The sequence below is a fragment of the Galeopterus variegatus genome, unplaced genomic scaffold (assembly GCF_000696425.1).
Source record: "Galeopterus variegatus unplaced genomic scaffold, G_variegatus-3.0.2 Scaffold15425, whole genome shotgun sequence".
In the NCBI taxonomy this organism is placed as follows: domain Eukaryota; kingdom Metazoa; phylum Chordata; class Mammalia; order Dermoptera; family Cynocephalidae; genus Galeopterus; species Galeopterus variegatus.
Window position 1 is genome coordinate 1,420 of NW_007741536.1, and position 20,145 is coordinate 21,564.

The 20,145-nt window shown below is 40.6% G+C and overlaps 1 protein-coding gene across 1 annotated transcript; it reads left to right on the forward strand.

Annotated features, from left to right (window-relative positions):
* Nucleotides 1–354: 354 nt before the first annotated feature.
* LOC103582258 (single-stranded DNA cytosine deaminase-like) lies at nt 355–4,288 on the forward strand. The gene is made up of 4 exons (XM_008563907.1): nt 355–500; nt 2,013–2,283; nt 2,550–2,665; nt 3,540–4,288. The coding sequence occupies exons 1-4, from the start codon at nt 360–362 to the stop codon at nt 3,591–3,593; spliced, it is 582 nt and encodes a 193-aa protein (XP_008562129.1). The 5' UTR covers nt 355–359; the 3' UTR covers nt 3,594–4,288.
* The last annotated feature ends 15,857 nt before the right edge of the window (nt 4,289–20,145 follow it).

The window sequence follows — 20,145 nt, forward strand, 5'->3', positions numbered from 1 at the left end:
AGGTGGCGGAGTCAGGAGGGGAAGCGGTTTAGAAATATTGTTTCGACCATGTTGTTTGAGGTACATATTGGACATTTAGGTAGAAACTGGAGGGGAAACCTGAAGCTAAAATTATGGGACTGAGGAACAAGTTTGTCATCCAAGTCATCCACATCCAGAAGGCAGTCGGGGAGGTGACTGTCCTGGGAGCTGGTATGGGTTCGGGGCCTTGCCAAGTATTTCTCAACTGGCTTGAAATATAAGCAGGAAACGGCGTTTCTGTTGGATTCCGAGCTCCGCAGGTCTCAGGAAGCCCCCGGGGACCGGACTCGAGCTGCATTCCCACTTTTCCTCTCCCTCCTCTCCCCCACAGCCTCCTGATGAAGAAGCGCAAGTTTCTTTACCACTTCAAAAACGTCCGCTGGGCTAAGGGTCGGCACGAGACCTACCTGTGCTATGTGGTGAAGAGGCGCGACAGTGCCACCTCCTTCTCACTGGACTTCGGTCACCTCCGCAACACGGTATCAATTTGTTTGCTTCCCAAGCAGAGAAAAGCTGAACTGTGGGTGCTTTCAGCGCCACCTGCTGGCGCTACTACTTACAACCTTTAAAAAAAATAAACAAACATGACAGGTAAGGGGATCTTAACCGTTGACCTGATGCTGTCAGCACCAGGCTCTCCCAAGTGAGCTAACCGGCCATCCCTATATAGGGATCCGAACCCGTGGCCTTGGTGTCATCAGCACCACACTCTCTCAAGTGAGCCACGGGCCGGCCCTACTTTCAACCTTCTTTGCATTTATGTCTCAATTAGATTCCTCAAATCCTTTTTTTCTCTTCCTTTTTACATGTCCACGCACCATATAAGACATGGCCAAAAAGGATGTCATTTAATGTCCTCTCCAGTTATGCTGGGCACCCTCATGCCATACCTTTCTTCAATGCCAAGAACTGCCCCCCAACTTTCTTTCCCTTTCCCCAGCATCCGAATGCTGTTTTGATTAAGGTAACGGCATTTTTATTTGGGAGGATACTACTAGCTTGTTCAAGCAAAATTTTAAATGTGATAAACAAATAGTGTCTTTAGAATTTTTGAAAATTAGGGGCCGGCCCGTGGCTCACTCGGTAGAGTGCGGTGCTGATAACACCAAGGCCACGGGTTCGGATCCCATTTTACTACGCAATTTTCTTTGCCTGCTTTTGCATTGGGTAACTTACCTTAGCACCATTATTTTACATTTCAGTCTCTCTCCTATTTGGTGACATGACACATTCATTCTATTTATTGATTTTAGCAAACACTTTTACTTACCTCTCATTTAATGCTCACACCACCAGCCCGTTTTAATGACGAAATGGAAGAACCAAGAGTTGGGTAACTTGTCTAGTCACCTGAGCAGTGAAGCTGGAAATGGGACCTAGATCTTCACATTCTGGGGCTGATGACTTTTCTGCAATGCTAGGTAGACTTGTTTCATTACAGTCACACACATCACACAATGAGCAAACATTACTTCATTGCCTTAGCCCACAGCAGTGCCTATTACTTCTTTTACAACATATATCCGTCTGCCTCTCTGTAATCTATTTCCTTCTTCAGATCCTCCAGGCGGGTCCTCACAAGTTGTCCTAACACCACCCAGTGGTCCGTGTTCTTCCACAATGCTACATCAACAAGCACCCCAAGCCATTTTCCTTCTCAAAAGGTGCAGTATGTAACTTCACAAACACAAATTAAATTTCTGCTGAGGTGGTATGATGTTACTTTCTCCAAACTCAACTCGTTTCCTGCTCCTTACTCCACAAAATCCGTAGCTTTTCTTCACTCTGCAGGACGAGTGCTACAAAGGGTTTTGGCTCATCACTTACTAGCGTGCACTTTTGCAAGCTGCTTATCCTCTCTGTAACACAAGGACAGTGACTGCAAGCATCCCGAAAGATCATAGTGGGAGAGATGAATTAATGATAGCAAAGCCACCAGAACCGCAATAAACCTTAGTAAACGTCAGTTGCATCCCCTGCTCTCTCCCCAGTCCGGTTGCCACGTGGAATTGCTCTTCCTCCGCTACATCTCAGACTGGGACCTGGACCCCGGCCGGTGCTACCGGGTCACCTGGTTCACCTCCTGGAGCCCCTGCTACGACTGTGCCCGACATGTGGCCGACTTTCTGAGAGCGTACCCCAACCTCAGCCTGAGGATCTTCACTGCGCGTCTCTACTTGTGCGAGGGCCACAAGGCTGCGCCCGAGGGGCTGCGGCGGCTGCACCGCGCTGGGGTCCAGATCACCATCATGACCTTCAAAGGTGCAAAGGGGACCTTCCTGCATGGGCTCAGTGCAGCAGACATCATTTGGAATGGCCATTTGGAATGAAAAGAGTCAGCAGGGGAAATGGAGGGGGTAGAACTGTGCAAGGGTTCTGGTTCACCTTTGGAGCTAAAATTCTCCATTAGAATTGGAGGAAAAAATAACTTGAACACAAGGCCCTGGGGAAATGAGAAAACAGGGCCAGTTTTCTTTCCCTTCAATTCGGTACCTGAACTATTTCTCCCCTTCCCTCTTTTCTTAAAGACTATTTTTACTGCTGGAACACTTTTGTGGAAAATCATGAAGAAACATTCAAGGCCTGGGAAGGGCTGCATGAAAATTCAGTTCGTCTGTCCAGACAGCTTCGTCGCATCCTTCTGGTAAGGGCTTCCTCACTTCTCATATTCTTTCTCTCCCATAGTCTTTTCCTGGGGCCTCTTACATTTCTTATATGATCAGCTGTCCTGTAAGATCCGTGCACCATGCACAAATCCCACAGACTGGGACGGCTCACTTCACAAAGACCATGAGACTGAGACTGATGCAATCAAGCAAGAGGGACTTTATTCCAGCATGCTGGGGTCACTCAGTCTCCTGGACAGAAGCGACCAAGAGCTTACAATACAAGTACCTTTTATACAGTTTTTCTGGATAGATTTTCGTGACAGGATGAGTTGCTGGTTATCTGTGGCGCCTTTAGATTTATGGGTAGGCTTTAGCAGGCTGGTACCCCAATAGATTTGTGGCGCCTTTAGATTTACAGGTAGGCTTTAGCAGGCTGACTGGCACCCCGATAAGGAACAGTGTATTTCTCAATTGTTTATCTTCCCTGGGGTCTGGCCAGGTGGCCTTTAGATAAGGAACTAGTCAGTTCCTGGAACCGGGTGGGGGTTACTCCCTTCCTGGAATGTTTAGTGTGCTCAGGCCTGCCTGACCTTTATACGGCCTCTTAGGAGCTGCTTTACTTAAAATGTGTTTAGCAAGCATTTGTTACAAAACTGTGTACATTATAGTTATATTTTTCTACAATTCCACTACAGTCCTTGTCTGTGTAATCCCTAAACAATGCAGCATAACAACAATTTACATAGAATTTACATTGTATGACGTATTATAAGTAACCTAGAGTTTACTTAAAGTATGAGGATGTCATAGGTTATATGCAAAGCCAGTTTAGAAGCCTTTCCTCCCCTCCCTGTCCCCCAACCCAATTTCGAAGCCTTTCATGCAATTTACTTCTCTTTTCCTCTGCAGCCCCTATATGAGGTTGATGACTTACGAGATGCATTTCGTACTTTGGGACTCTGATAGCAACCTCCAGGAACGTCACATAGAATGAAGTGTCTCTGCTAAAGATAATGGACAAAAGAACAATCCTTTAAATTTTGTTTTTCTTCAACTCTTACCTTCTCAGAGTTTAGAGAAAAAATATTTATATATGACTCTCTAATAGTATCTATGTCTTGAAAATAGAGAAGGAACACAGATGCACCAGGGTAATGCTGCACCTGGTGCAGTTTTGAATGCATATTGTCCCTTACCGGGAACAACAGGACTGCAGGAACTGGGAGCATCCTGCAGTGTCAGTGTTCTATGACTTTTAGGCAGGATGAAAGCAGAAGGTGGATCCTAAAAAGCCTGGTGAAAGGATTAAATGTTTTTATATCCAGATGCTTTATTATTTAATTCATTTGAGTTGTCAATGGTATTAGTGATAGGTTTTTCTACTCTTTTCTTTTGAGGTTCAGTTTCAAGTAACATAAACTCTTCCATTAGGCCATGATGTATAGAACCATCTAATGAGAGAATCTGGGTGACAGTAACCCCAAGCCATCTCTCCAAAGCACTAACGTCCAAGCATGTGCTGTATGTTTTAATTGTCTGCGGCATGTTTTTATGTTTGTACTTAAGAGGATTTTTGGGGGGAGGAGAGATTTTTTTTGGGAGGCAACCATGGTCACCCTCAGGCTATTTTAATTGAAGGATCTTAAAATGGACGTGAGAGGGCTGACCCATGGCTCACTTGAGAGAGTGTGGTGCTGATAACACCAAGGCCACGGGTTTGGATACCTATATAGGGATGGCCGGTTAGCTCACTTGGGAGAGTGTGGTGCTGACAACACCAGGTCAAGGGTTAATATCCCCTTACCAGTCATCTTAAAAAAAAAAAAGATGAGCTGAGAATTCAGGACAATAATGTGTATGTTTATGCATCAGAAGGTTACAGATTCCAGACCAGGGCCTGGAATCTGAGAACTAGGCAGTTCCAGGTTTATTCTGTTAGCTGAGAAATGTTCACATGGGACCTTTTATAGGCTTGTAAGGGAACAGTAGATCCCTAAGTCCTCCCAGTAACTAAATTTTAGTTACCTGATTTGGGGAGATGGAAGCTGGCACCCCTGCCATGTTGAAGCTAACTTTCTTCACTACTTGATCCAATTCGAATAATCTCTCTACTGATTGATTCTGGATTCTTTCTAATTCAATTAGAATGACTAATCTAATGTGGAAAGCTGAATAACAATGCAACAACAGGAATTCCCCCCTTATCCTCAGTTTCGTGTTCCACTATTTCAGTTACCTGCAGTACAGTACAATAAGGTATTTTGAGAGTGAGAACAAGAGAGTGGGAGAGACACTGCATTCACAAGACTTTTATTACAGTATATTGTTATAGTTGTTCTATTTTATTATTGTTGTTGTTAATCTCTTACTGTGCCTAATTTATAAATTAAGCTTTATCTAGGTATGTATGTATAGGAAAAACCATAGTGTATAAAGGGTTCATCACTATCCACATTTTCAGGCATCCATTGAGGGTCTTGGAAGGTATCCCCCAAGGATAAGGGGGACCACTGTACAATGCAGTTTGAGAAGTTGCTTGTCACTATATAATTTAATGACAAATAAGTGATAACAGTAATGCTTTGGGATTTCTGGAAGAAATAGATTATTGTGTGTTAAATAGACCAAGAAAGGGTTGACAGAGGAGGCTGAAATTTACTTGGATCTTGGACAAAATGTTAAAGAAATATTTTAATACATTTCTAAAAACCTCTGTAGATAGTGATGAGTAGCTTAATTGTGACCTTTTTGATTTCAGTAAAAACATTTTAAAGATTGATGACACTACTGTGATGAAATAGTGCCATATACATTTGGTGACAGGGTCAACCATTTCTAGGAATCTAATCTGAAGAATTATTTCATTTGTGTACACAAGCTTACATATACAAGGATAGTCATTTCAGCATTGTTCGTAGTAGGGAGACTCTGAAAGTAACCTAAAGGCAGTAGTAGAATGGTAAGTATATCACATAGCAGCCATACTTTATAAGAACATGCAGCAGTTTCATTTAAATGAAAGAATGACGTAAAGCCACATGAGCGTATATATCTATCTATATATGCACACATACCTATATACGTAGACAGAATATCCAAATCATACTGATAAATGAAAACTTTGTTTTAAAATGACTTGAACAGCTTGATCACATTTATGCTTTAATGTGTATGTGAGTATATATAGATAGATATACACGTCCTTTATTTTATTTTATTATTTATTTATTTATTTTTAAAGATAACTGGTAAGGGGATCTCGACCCTTGGCTTGGTGTTGTCAGCACCATGCTCAGCCAGTGAGCGAACCAGCCATGCCTATATGGGATCCGAACCCATGGCCTTGGTGTTATCAGCACCGCACTCTCCTGAGTGAGCCACGGGCCGGCCCCACACCCTTTTTTTTAAACATACACATATACATATATGCTTAGCTAAAGGGCTGAAGAGATAAACTCCAAACTGTTAGCTGTGATTAGCTCCAGGAAATAAAAAATAGATGGGAGGTAGAAGGTGGCAGAAAGGGAACTTTCACTTTTTACCCCATATACGTCTGCAAAAAAGCATAAGTTGTAACTTTTTAATAATTAAAATGAAAGAAAAGAAATACCATTGAAAACTTAGATCTCAATAGAAATTCTAATATTTTATATTCTCCAGTGTAGTTGAGAAGATTCTAATAAAATAAGTCTAGCAGAGGGGATGGCATGGGTCTTAGAATGTCTAAACACTTTTCTTCTACATGTGATAATCTGTGCCAATAATCATAAAGCTAAGCCTATAGGACCCCAGTGTCATAACATTTCATAGCAATAGAAACAGCTTTGGATAGATAGGATGGCTTCAAGTGCGTTAGTCCTTGTTTCACCAGTGATTTATGAAACACTTTTTTGAGCAATCTGCAAAAAAGGGAATTTACGAGTCAAGGTGAAACCACAGAAAGAGAACCCACAGGAGATATATATTAAGGAATTGGCTTATGCGATTGTGGGGCTGGCGAATCAAGTCCGAAATCTGTAGGGCAGGCCGTCAGGAAGGGCAGGCTGGAACTCCAGGACATGAGCTGATGCTGTAGTGCACAGGGAAAATTTCTTCTTCAGGGAGGCCTTAGTTCTGCCCTCAAAGCCTTTCAACTGATTGAGTCAAGCCCACCCAATTATCTAGAATCATCTCCCATATTTAAAGTCAACTGATTATAGACTTTAGACATATCTACAAAATACCTCAGAGCAATACCTAGATTAGTGTTCGATTAAATAACTGGGAACTATAGAGCCTAGCCACGTTGACACCTAAAACACATCATATCACAGAGAGATAACATTTTGAGCGCAAACTGTATGTTTGTTGTGGTGCTGGTTACCTTAAATACTTTTACCTCATTCACCCATTATAATACACCGTAATTCCAAGGTTAGTTTCACCAAGGTCCCATAGCTGGTAAGTGACAAATGAAGGGTTTAAATTTGGGAACCTTTGACTCTGAAGTCTGTACTTGTCAGGGTATCAATGATTGAGTTGCAGGTAACAGAGACCAACTCAGTTTACTCATAAATGCACTCAACTCATATATTCATTTTATAGCCATATGTGGACAGTAACTAGAAAAGTGTCAGCAATCGAGGTGGTTCTAGTGACTGGCTACTTTTTCTGTTTTTCAGGGACCAGATGGCCTCTGTCTTCCCTGGTGTCTCCTTTTCTGTCTCAGGTTCCCTCTGTTCACCTCCCTTACCAGCTGACTTCCTCTGCTTACTCTAGAGGAGGGAGAGACAACAGTACACAATTACACAAAATCTGACACAAGCATGAACAGACAGAACTACAGAGGTCATCTTAAATGAGCTTGAAGTTTCAAAGAAGGCTGCCTGGAGCAGGATACTCTTGAGAGCTGAATTTTTAAAAATGTTTTAAATAATTTTTTAATTAAAGCATTATGTGCTGGGCAGGTTTTTATGATCCAAGGGGCACCCTCAGGGCATGTGGGAAGCTTGACAGAAGGTCCAGGAAAATGGAAGAAGGGTTAGACCCACCCCCCAAACCCCCCACCCCCTGTGCCTCCTCCAAGGCTGGGCTCGAGGCCGGCGAGGATGGGTCGATGACCACTGGCTTTTCACTTGAGGGCTCGGCCTTCCCCACTCACCCCATAGGGACTGTTTGCTTGTTGGGGCTCATGAAAATCAACCTTTGAGAAAGAAAAGGGAATTTTCACGTTGCACATTGACTTGTGTGTACTTGCACTAGCTTGCATGTGTGTTTACTTCATGGAATTTTATTTTTGTGAAATTTCTTTCCAGTTATGTAGCAAAATTCACCTCCATCTCCCAGTCAAACTTGGTTCCACAATCTTAAGCCTGGGTATAACTAATACGAGGAATTTTCTTCTGGGTTTCTTGACAAGAGGATTGGTATTCTCAACAGTTGAGATTGTGGAGGGTTGGGAGAAACTAAGTTTTATACATTTCCATAGAGTTTACATCCTGCTGTAAAAAAGGTGTGAAGGGCCTGGCCTGGGACCCACAGTCCCCAGGCTGTTTCTCCAGAACCCAGCCACTCTCCCACTATGCCCCTGTTGTTTCTCTGAATCTTTTTCATGCAGCCTGTGAAAGGAAAACCATTCATTTGCTGATTTTTTAACACCACAGCTGAAACACCAAGTTCTTTTCCTTTTTCAGGTTTCAGTTTATTCCGTAAATGGCTGATTTTTTTCTGTTATGAGCTTTGGTGATTGTGTCAGTGCTCCTTTGAAGAAATAGTAACACCTTGTGGTCTGAAAAACAAACCCACAGAATTCTGGGTTGACCAGAAGCTCCCTCGGGTCCTCATCGTCCCCAGCACGGACTCTGACGTTTTGCTCTCGAGAAGCATGTTTCCACCAGTTGTAGTCAATACTACAATGCACTTTTCAAACTGTATTTGCCTCCAAGACAATAAAAAACCTTTTTTGAAAAAAAAATTGCTCTTCATGAAATGTGTGTGTGAGAGAATTATAGTATTTGTATTATTTTATTTTGTCCATTATTGGTTTAAAAGATTGTCTGAAACATCATAGGCCCTTGATATATATTATTGCTCTGATTGACTGAGCATCTTAAACTGGGCTACAGGTCAACCTTAATTCTCCTGACATTGCTTGAGACCAAGCCATAACTTCTCTTGCTTAGGCATCCACGTGCTGGTTCCATGAAGGCAAGGACAGCTTTATCTATCCCAGGATGGATCAGGTCAGTTGGTGTCTGGTATCAGAGCAGGCCAGGGGATTATACAGTCCGTCAGTCAAGGGCAAATTTCTCTGGCCTTACTGAGAAGAGAGGTGGTAAGTTATCCATCGAAAGTTGAGGGTTACCACAACCCACCACTCCTGAACAATGTGAAGATAGATTCAGGACATGAGGCAATTCAATAGACGGATTATGGCCTGGAGTCTGAGCTACGCTAGGGCCTGTGAGTTTTTCAAGGATCTAAAAACTATTTGAGCAGTGTAGGTAAAATCAAGGTCAAGTGTTTGGATCCCTGTATTGGCCAGCCACCAAAAAAATAAATTAATCAAATTAAAGTAAAAACTATATGCTGCCTAAAAGCAAGCAAACTCTTCCATGATAAATTCCTGCAAAACCACAATAAATAAATGTTTAACAACAACAAAACATAAAATAGCAATAAGCCAACTGTAACTCAACTAGTATATAAATTTAACGTTACATATGATTATAGGCAACTGACCTGATGTGTGGGAGGGAGCCCCTGTACTGTGTATGTGTGTATATATACATACATACACATATATATATATTTTTTTTCTTTGTAATATAGTGTTTAGATATCTCAAAAAAAGCTTTCTGGCTGGGAAGAGACTGCCCCTACCCAATTTAGAGATAGTAAGGGCTCAGTCAGGAACATGCCTTTGATACGCAAACTAACAAATCAGAGCCATAGCTCCTATATCCCACCTGTACACCCCAGGAAGCAATATTTCTCTGCCTTTATCATCCCAGGGCCAGGTACCAGGCAACTAAGAACCACTTCTATAGTTTAGAGGCCACCACAAATTTACTCAAATTAGCCAATCCTAAATTGTTTCCCTGTCCTCCTGACCCTACTGCCCCCAAGAAAGGCTCTGGCCTAAACCTTCTGCTTGCTCCTGTCTTTTGCCTCCTGACCACCCTGGTGTTTTTCCATGTGGCTCTGCATGGTGTTCTATGTCTCTGTGTCTCTAGGACCTGTGAGTTTGTTAAACTGTTTGCTTGAGCCTCTCCTCTGACTCCTCTTGGGGCCATACCTGACTGATCATCCCTATAAAATGCTCCCTGTCAGGCTGGATCACAGACCTCTCTGCCCTGTCCTGTGCAGGTCCTGAGTCAGGTAAGCAAAAGAAAACCCAAGTAGCCGCCAGCAAAGTGGACATGCTTTATTCCAGATGGGAGCTCGGCCAACCAGCGGTTCAGAGCTGCTGCCTTCCATATGGAAGTACACAATAGTGGCAACAAGCCAAGGGGTACAGGGGCACACCTGTGCACTAACTCTACTCTTACATAACTTGTTACAACGGATGTGCTGAATCATACTCAGCCAGGTAAGAGGCGAGAGGGCCTGATGGTACTAACTTCATTCCCAAAAAAGAACTGTCTAAGGCCTGTAGGTCTTAAAATAGTCTCGAGCCATCTCCTTGATCCATCTCTCACTGGTGATTGTATCTTACACATTACGTGCCTCTTTTTCAAGTACATGTGTGTGTAGTTGGTGAAGGACAGCTTTACCCACCCCCCGGAGCATACACTATACTGGGTATTCCCTTTAACCCCTGATTATGTCCCTTGTTTTATCAAAGATATACAGCATACTTCTGTCATTCTAAGATTTAACATTTTCTGGTTTTATTATTTCCTTAGAGAACCAAGTTTTTATTTTATTTGTTCTTGAACTTCAAGACTGGTGTAAAGGAGAGGATTACTCAGCTAGTGAGTAAGCCTAGCTGACAGCCCAGAATCTGTATTCCAGCATGGCTCTGTTGTTCTTTATTTTTTCATTATGTCGGGGTAACTTCTATTTCTTTTTGGGGGTGGGGGGGAAGCCCCCCTTGAAGTGACATGTAGATGGTTCACTGAAGGTTGGTTGGCCAGTTAGCTCAGTCAGTCAGAATGCAGTGTTAAAACACCAAGGTCAAGTGTTTAGATCCCCATACTGACCACTGGCAAAAAAAAAAAAACCCAACAAAAAACAAAAAACATACATATATATATATATAAATAATAAAAATTCACTGAAGGTTAAAAAATTATTACCTTGTGAGATGAAGATATTCAAAGGAAGCTTGTGACCCTCCATGGAAATGTAATGGGATACAACAAGGAATTTGTACAAATATTTTCATTTTCAAGGATTTGGGTATTGAGTAAGGTATAGGGTAATTTCTCTCATCATTTTAAGGCTCTAGACTATTTTACACCCATTGCTCACAAGGCTGTATAATCTCTCATATAGCTCTTATTTTACATCATCATTCTAGAAAGCACTGTCAAGTCCTCTACTCTGTGACCAGCCAGAACCTGGAAGAATATATGCGTAATTAATCTGTCAGAGAATATGACTGGTCCACCAACCTTGCCTTCAGAAATTCCATAGAATAATTCTCTCCTCCACCAAGACTATACTGTACACTTGGGTGTGCAGCTGTGGCTTTATCCTAGCAACTTGCTCATACCACTACCACAAGCCCAGAACAAGCTGCAGACCGTCCACCAACTTTTTAAAGATACTTGATAAGTTGTAGCATAAAGTGAATGCATCAAGCACCAAGAGGCAATCCAAGCTAGAGATACTGTTTTACTTCTTGATGTGTCTCCTACCTACTCCAGTCCAAACTGGAAGACTGCTCCTTTTCTTTTTTTTAAAGCTACTTAAAGTAATAGAGATAATAAACCCTTTGGATTCTCCTCTCCCACAACCACTGTCTATGAGATACAGCCTCGCAGGCTCTTCTAGCCCACAAACCAATGCCCAACCTTAATAAAGACGAAAAAAGTTCATACTTGAGGAAGCCTGGCCTTCCTCGGACTCCTCAGCTGTCTCAAATACTTGATGCAGTGGGAAGGGCATGTGACCCAAAGTAAGGTTCTGGGTACTTGCACTCCACGGTTGGGTGTACAAGAATTGTACCCAGGTATTATTCCACAGGAGTATCCAAGTTGAAGAGCGGTGTCTGCTTCATTCCTGGCTCTGTAAACTGTAACAGGTCACTAACTCATACATCCACATTCTGGCCCATAAAGACAATCGCCAAATGGTGCCAATGCCTACAAAATCTGGAAAGAGTAAGAACATATTTCCTATTGATTTCATAAAAACAGTCAGAATCCTGGCAGAAATAGATGGCACCCTTTACCAAGGAAACTCGAGAGGAGTTTAGGAAAAGAATGTTTACAAAGGTGAGGCAGGGCTTAAGGGAGCCAGAAAGAGATAGTGAAGTGTCCTGGGGCGAGTAACAGCTCAGGAGCTGTCTCTATCCCTTGGGAAAGAACTAGTCTGACTTTACAAGCCAGCTGGGAGACAGGCACAAAAGCTGGCTAGTTTGCTGCATTGCAAGCTGTTCTAATTTCTGGACCATGAAATCTGCACAACACAAATAACCAACTTTGAATGTTAATCAAATAAATTCTGCCCCTAGGGTTTTGAAACTGTCATGGGGTTTCTTTTTCCTTCTTATTTAAATCCTGCAGGGGCTTCACGTACCCTTAATAAGAAATTAAGCCAAAAGGGATAAAGTACATTGAAACCAGTGAACTATAGAAGCTTGCAGACCTTAACAAAGATCTGTGAAGTTGAACTAGAGTCTTAACACAGGATCAGTCAATGATAGAATAATAAAATTAGAAGGGACACATGGTGATCCTCTATTTGTCCCCACACTTTTTTTCTCTAAGAAAGTTTTTTGTTTTGTTTTGTTTTTGCAGCTGGCCAGTTAGGAGATCTGAGCCCTTGACCTTGGTGTTATAACACCATGCTCTAAGCAACTGAGCTAACTGGTCAGCCCCCTGTAAGAAAGGTCCAGTGACTATTTATTCCGAATGAAATGTTTTCACATTGGCTCACACAAAGAAGAGATTTCATAAATATATAATACAGAATAAATATGGCAACAACTTATATAGCAGTGGAAACTTGAGCTCAAAATTCCATCCTGGAATTTTTACAGCCTTATACATCAAGGTCGTGGGTTCGGATCCCCATACAGGCCAACCACCAAAAACAAAACAAAACAATTCCATCCTGTGTCTCAAGATGGCTCAGCTGTCCCATAATTTTAACTTATTCAAACTACTTCGAATTTGTCTTTGGCATAGTGAATGGGGGTCTCATTCAGGTTCTCTGGACATTGGCAATTCTGTTATAAAACATTATTCCAGATGAACCAGTGCATAAAAGGTTACAGAGTATCTCTGAGAATTAATGAACCTCAGTTTGAGAAACACTGCCTCATCCAGTTTCAGAAGATGCCAGTTCTCAGCAAGTGTAGGGTCTCAGTGAAGCTAAGAGGTTGCCATTAACACTGGAAACGTGAATAACACCCTTCTTATTGTATTGTGTAAAAAGTATGTACTTTTTGTAGGCAGATTAAAATCCATCATCCAAGTCTGTACACAGTGGTGTGTTCTCTTGTCCTGAGTTCTGGAGACAAGAAGGTCAGTATTCAGAAAATGACTCAAGATTGTTGGTTCCCCTGTCTCCAGTTCCTACTGTATCTGCTTACACTTTAGTAATTAGACAAGGAAGCGGGGCTGTCCAAGCTCACAGAGATTGTTCTGTCCCAGAAAACCCACTTATGCTTCAAAGTGAGGAATATATCTTTTACACCGCAGGATGAGATGTTAAAAAGAATTAAAACAGAAAGCAAGTCACCAAGTGCAATAAAAGGACATGTTGTTTTACATTAACTGGAAGAACAGGGGTCCACAGCTTGTTTCCTCCAGGGGATATTTTTGAATTGTAAAATCTGGAGGGAAATAGACCTGACATATAAAGAAAGTTGTGAGAAATGCTCTTTTTGTAACAAAAGTCTGCTTCCTCTTTAGCGAGGCAGTATAGTCGTGTGACAAGGAACTTAAACTCTGGAGGCAGGGGGCTTAAAACTTAGTAGCTATGTGACCTTGGTTAACTCATTTGAATCTTCTGTGCCTTGGTTTTCTCATTTATAAAGAGGGAATAATAATAGTACTTATTTGGTGGGGCAGTTGTTAAGATTATGTGAGTTCACATCTATGAAACACAATAGTTGGCACCTGGTGAGTATCACGAGTTTGCTGTTTTTATTATTTTTCCCATTCAACCCAGCACATAAATTAAGTTTATATAAAACTTGATAGTCTCTATTTGTTTGCAAGTCTACCTTCACTGATGACATTGAGAGGTCTTTCTGGGTTTCCCAAACACTTGTGGTATATTAGTTTCTTGTTTTTATTTTTTATTAGCATATTGTAAGTCATACTTATTTTTTATGCCCCTTATCCAATCTCTTCCCTTCCCCCTCTCATGGTACATTTGGACCAAAAAAAATCTACAATCATGTGGCTCAGGAAAAGAAGTCAGGATTAGAGACATAGCTCTGAAATAATGAATAATAATGGCTATCATTTATTGAGCAATTATTAGATTCCAAGCAGTTCTAAGTGTTTTACATGTATTATCTCATTTGATTCTCACATCAACCCTGTGATGTAGATTCTTCATGACCCCCGCTCTACAGAGGAGGCGACTGTAGCACAACTTTTCTTCAAAATTTTAAAGACGTAAATCAAATGCCTTCTACTTTCCAGTGTTGATCTTGAGAAGCCAGGTCTTCTCTTTTGGTCTTTTGCATGTGACCTTTATTTTCGTGTTAGGAAGCTTTTAGGATTTTTTAAACTAGTGTTTGAGATTTCATGGAAGATGGACTAATGCACTTTTTTTCCATGTGTTTTTTGGTGTATTTTTCATCTAGTGAGCTGGACACTAGGTGTATACTCATATTAAGTCTGTAAATTCACATTTATGGTTGTAAATTCTATGAAATTCAATCCAAGCAAATAAAGCAGAAAATTTAGAAGATACTGAAGAAGCTATAGGAGGTAACTAGGGCCATTTTGGAGTTAGATTTTGATTGTCAGAAGAGGGACTTGCCAAGCCATAACTACAGCGAGCATGGTTACAATGAGAGTTTATCTACTAAAGAAACAAACTTTATTCCAGTCATAAGATGGTTGCCCAGTTTCCCCATTTCCTGATTTATTTGGGTTCATGAAGGTTTGCTTGGGAGGAAGTTTAGAATTTGACTCCAAGGGCTGGCCAGTTCACTCAGTTGGTTAGAGTGCAGCCTCCAAGATCATGGGTTTGAATCCCCTTACCGGCCAGCTGCCAAAAAAAAAAAAAAAAAAAAAGACTCTAGAACTTTACCACCTAAAATATACCTGCCATCCATTAAATTTCTGCAGCATTTGTTTGTACCCTGCATCACTTCTGCAGGAAGTAAGTGCTCTTTCCTATGTTTCAAAATTTATTTACAGATATTCTCCATTTCTCAAACTATGTATCACGGAACTCTATTTTCATGAGATTTTAATATCAGTGTCTTTTAAAAAATATCTTTCATTCTTAAGAAGTTGGGAAATTCTGCACAGAATTTCTTAAAGTTTCCTAATGTGTATTTTAAAACTATCCTCATATCAGCCAGCCACCAAATAAAAAATAAATAAATAAATAAATAAAATAAGAAACGAGTGCCCATGATGAATCTTTAAGGGTCTAGAAACCATAGAATACAATTTAGCAATTGTACACTTAGAAAGTATTTTTTAATATTGATATTCTAATTTGATGATAATCTCAAATAAGTATTTACCTGTATTCACCACGTGCCTTATGTCTTGAATGACACTGATTGCACTGACTGCAATGGTGATTAAAAGCATCATCTTAGACACCTCCTTCTCCTGCAACCCTCAATGTTCAATCCATCACCTTCCTTAGTTTTACACACTAATAATGCTCCTGATTCCATCCACTTCTCTATCCACTGCCTTAGTCTATTATCATTTCTTGCCTGTCCTAGTGTGGAGAGAAGGCAAGGTATGAGAAGAGTAAAATTTTTAGGCATTCAGTTTTTTGTTTTGAGTGATTGGGTATATAGTGGAGTCATTTTACAGAATGAAGAATATCTACTTTTTAAAAATTGAGTTTGAGATGCTTGTGCCTACATGAGGTCCTGTGTTTTATAGGGAATTGAATTGTCTCAGGAGACAGGCCTAACTAAAGATGTAGATTTAGAAGACATCAACATAAAGGTGGTAGTGGAATACAGAGGTGTGAGAATTCCTAGCGTGAGTGTATATTATGAGTTGAGAAAAAGCCATAGATACACTCCATCACTTAAAGGACAAGCAGAGGAAAAGGGAGATCAAAGAAACTGAGGAAGAACAGTGTTAAGTCTCCACTGTTGCCCTTCAAACATGGATATATTCTTCTAGAGAGGTTTCATGAATATTTTAAAAAATACCTGTTATCTATGCAGTGATTAGCTGCCATGTTATGATGACACACAAGTAAACTTATGGAGAGGTCTACAGGGCAAGGAACTGAGTCCTCCTGCCCACGGCCACGTGGGTGAGCCATCTTGGAAGCAGATCCCCTAGCCCCAGTCCAGCCTTCAGAAGAGAACAGCCCCTACAGACAATCTGAAACTACATGAGACCCTGAGCAAGACCACTCAGGTACCCTACTCCCATATTCCTGATGCACAGAAACTGTGAGATAGTAAATGTATCTTGTCTAAGCCATTATTGATGTAATTTGTTACATGGCAATAGATAACCAATATGAGAAAGAAAAATAGAAGTTTCTGGCATTCAATTTTCTCTTTCTTAAACCATATAGCATCTTAATTTTATAGATGAGGAAGTTAAGCCTCAGACAAGTTAATATACTTGTCCAAGTTTACAGTGTTTAAGTGACAAAGCTATGAAAATTTGTTGGTTTTTTTAACATATAGACAGTGCCCCTTGTACCTTCACATTGCTTTTCATAATTCTAACTAATTTATTTTTATCACTTATTAAGTGATTGCAGTAGACAGGCAGGTCTTATTTTAGCCATTAATGTATTTACTGAGGATATAAAGGTGAAGAAGGCAAGTCTTGTGGATTTAGTTTAGAGCAGAGCTATGAGATGATAGAATTCTGGAGAGATCAGTTTGATAGGAGCAGTGGATGTGAGAAAACTCAGATACAAAACCACAGGGAAGGAAAGGCATCATAATGGGTGTACTTTGTCAGTCAAGTGACAACCAAAACTTATTCTTCTAGAAATACGATTGTCATAGGCATAGAATCACGTCATCTATTTTAATTACTAGATTCTTCCTTTATTGCTCCATAAATTTATTTCTCACATAGTTCTTACACTGCTTATCATTCACATTTGTGACTTATATATATGAACTTCTCAAAACATAAATTTATTTATTTTAACTAACAAATTTTAAAGCACAAATTACATAAGAGATAAGAACTGAAGTATGGAGTATGGAGAAATATGTTCAAAATATAAAACAAAGCTACAAAGAAATTAAAGAGAACACATAAAGTGGAAAGACATCATCCCATGTTCATGGATTGGAAAAATTAATATTGTCAAAATGATCACACTACCCAAAGCAATCTACACAGTCAATGCAATCCCTACCAAAACACCAATGACATTCTTCCCAAAATAAGAAAAACAATCCTAAAATTTACATGGAACTACAAAAAAGTCCAAATAGCCAAAGCCATCCTAAGCAAAAAGAACAAAGTTGGAGGCATCACACGACCTGACTTAAAAATATGGTATAAAGCTACAGTAGACAAAACTGCATGCTAATGGCATAAAAACAGACACATGGACCAGTGGAACAGAATAGAGAATCCACAAGTAAATCCATGTCTCTACAGCCAACTGATTTTCAACAAAGGTGCCAAGAACATACACTGGGGAATGGACAGCCTCTTCAATAAGTGGTGCCAGGAAAACTGGATATCCATATGCAGAAGAAAGAAACTAGACTCCTATCTCTCATCATATACTCAAATCAATTCACAATGGATTAAAGACTTAACTGTAAGACCTGAAATATAAAACTACTAGAAGAAAACATAGGGTAAATACCCCAAGATATTGGTCTGGGCAAAAATGTTATGAAGAAGACTTCTAAAGCACAGGCAACAGAAGCAAAAATAGACAAATGGGATCACATCAAACTAAAAACCTTCTGCATAGCAAAGGAAATAATCAACAGAATGAAGAGGCAACCTGCAGAATGGGAGAAAATATTTGTAAACTATTCATCCATTAAGGGATTAATATCCAGAATATACAAGGAACTTAACTCAACAGCAAAAAAACAAATAATCTAATTAAAAAATGGACAAATGACCTGAAAAGACCTTATTAAAAGAAGACATATAAATGGCCAACAAGCATATGAAAAAACACCAAACATTACTAGTCATCAGAGAAATGTAAACCAAAATCACAAAGAGATATCATCTCACCATGCATAGAGAATGGCTGTTATCAAAAGGACAAAGAATAACATGATAGTGAGGACACAGAGAAGAGAGGACTCTTATATACTTTTGGTGGGAATGCAAATTAGTACAGCCATTATGGAAAACTGTACAGAAGTTCCTCCAAAAACTAAAAATACAACTACCATAAGATCCAGCAATCCCACTGCCAGGTACTTATCCAAAGGAGAGGAAATTAGCATGCTGAAGTGATATCTGCACCCACACATTTACTGCAGCAATATTCGCAATAGCAAATATATGAAATCAACGTAGGTGTCCATCAACAGATGAATGGATAAAGAAAATGTGGCATATATACACAAGAGAATACTACTTAGCCATGAAAAAGAATGAAATACCATCATTTGTGGCAACACGGATGAATCTGGAAGACATTATGTTAAGTGAAGTAAATCAGGCAGAGGAAGATGAATACTGCAGGTTCTCACCTATGTGTGGGAGCTAAACAGTAATAATAATAAATTGAACTTTCAGAATTAGAGAGTAGAAGTGTGGTTTCTAGAGGCTGGGAAGGAGAGGGGGTAGAGGGGAGAGGGGATGCTGAGAAGTTAGTTAATGAACACAAAATTATAGCTTGATAGGAAAAATAAGTTCTAGTGGTGTACAGTTGTGCTAGGCATCTGTAATTAACAATAGTTTATTATATGTTCTCAAAAAAAGAATAAAATCCTGTCACTTGCATCAACATGGATGAGCCCGGAAGACATTATGTTAAGTGAAATAAGTCAGGAGTGGAAGATAAATACCACATACTCTCACTCATACATGGGAGCTAAAGATTTGAGATCATAAACATAGAGAGTAGAATTTCAGTTACTAGAGGTTGGGAAGTGGAGGGGGAATAGGAAGAAATGTAACAAATACAGCTAGACAGGAAAAATAGGTTATAGTGGTCCACAGTAGTGCTCGAATTTTATAATTAAAAATAATTGACCACCCAGAAGCAGGTAAGGAATTGTGTGTCCAAGGCAGGAATTAAGAGCAGCAACCCCTGCCTAGAAGCAGATAAGGAGCATGCCAAAAACAAGACTTCCACACAGGTAGCCCACCACAGCCACAGCTGCCACAAAAGCAGCTTGCCACCACAGTAGTAGCCACAGCCACCATGCAGGCAGCCCATCAGACACTCAACTACATTGACACAGGAGAATCACCAGTAGAGACCAGAAAAAGAAGAGGACATCTCTCTCCTCAAAGCCTACTCTAGAGTAATAGAAGAAGCAAGTGATCTACCAGATGCCCAGATACCAACATGGAGATACCAGAAATATGAAAATCCAAGAAAATATGACACCACCAAAAGACTACAGTAATTCTCAAACACCAGACCTTATTGAACAGGAAACCCTTGAAATGACTGAAAAGGAATTCTGAGCAACGATCTTAAGAAAACTCACTGAGACACAGGAATCTCAGTTAGACAACATAGTGAAATGAGAAAAAAAATCCAGGATGTGAAGCAGGAAATTTACAATGAGATTAGCATCTTAAAAAAGAATGTAGCAGAAATTATGGAACTGAAAGATTCACTTAATGAAATAAAAAACACAACCAAGAGCTTAAGCAGCAGGCCAGAAAAGAAGTTTTTTTTTCTGACCGGTAAGGGGATCACAACCCTCAGTACAGTGTGGTCTGCACCACGCTCAGCCAGTGAGTGCACTGGCCACCCCTATATAGGATCCAAATCCGTGGCCTCAGTGCTACCAGCGCCACACTCTCCCGAGTGAGCCATGGGGCGGGCCCCAGAATAATTTTTGATCTTGAAGACAGTCTTTTCAAAATAACCCAGGCGGGCCGACCCCGTGGCGCACTCGGGAGAGTGCGGTGCTGGGAGGGCAGCGATGCTCCCGCCGTGGGTTCAGATCCTATATAGGGATGGCCAGTGCGCTCACTGGCTGTGCGCAGTGCTGGCGACACCACAC

Coding starts and splice junctions, on each gene's coding strand:
- LOC103582258 (XM_008563907.1), top strand. CDS start 360: ATGAAGAAGCGCAAGTTTCTTTACCACTTCAAAAACGTCCGCTGGGCT. Junction 501..2,012: donor TCGGTCACCTCCGCAACACG/GTATCAATTTGT, acceptor CTCTCTCCCCAG/TCCGGTTGCCACGTGGAATT. Junction 2,284..2,549: donor CACCATCATGACCTTCAAAG/GTGCAAAGGGGA, acceptor CTTTTCTTAAAG/ACTATTTTTACTGCTGGAAC.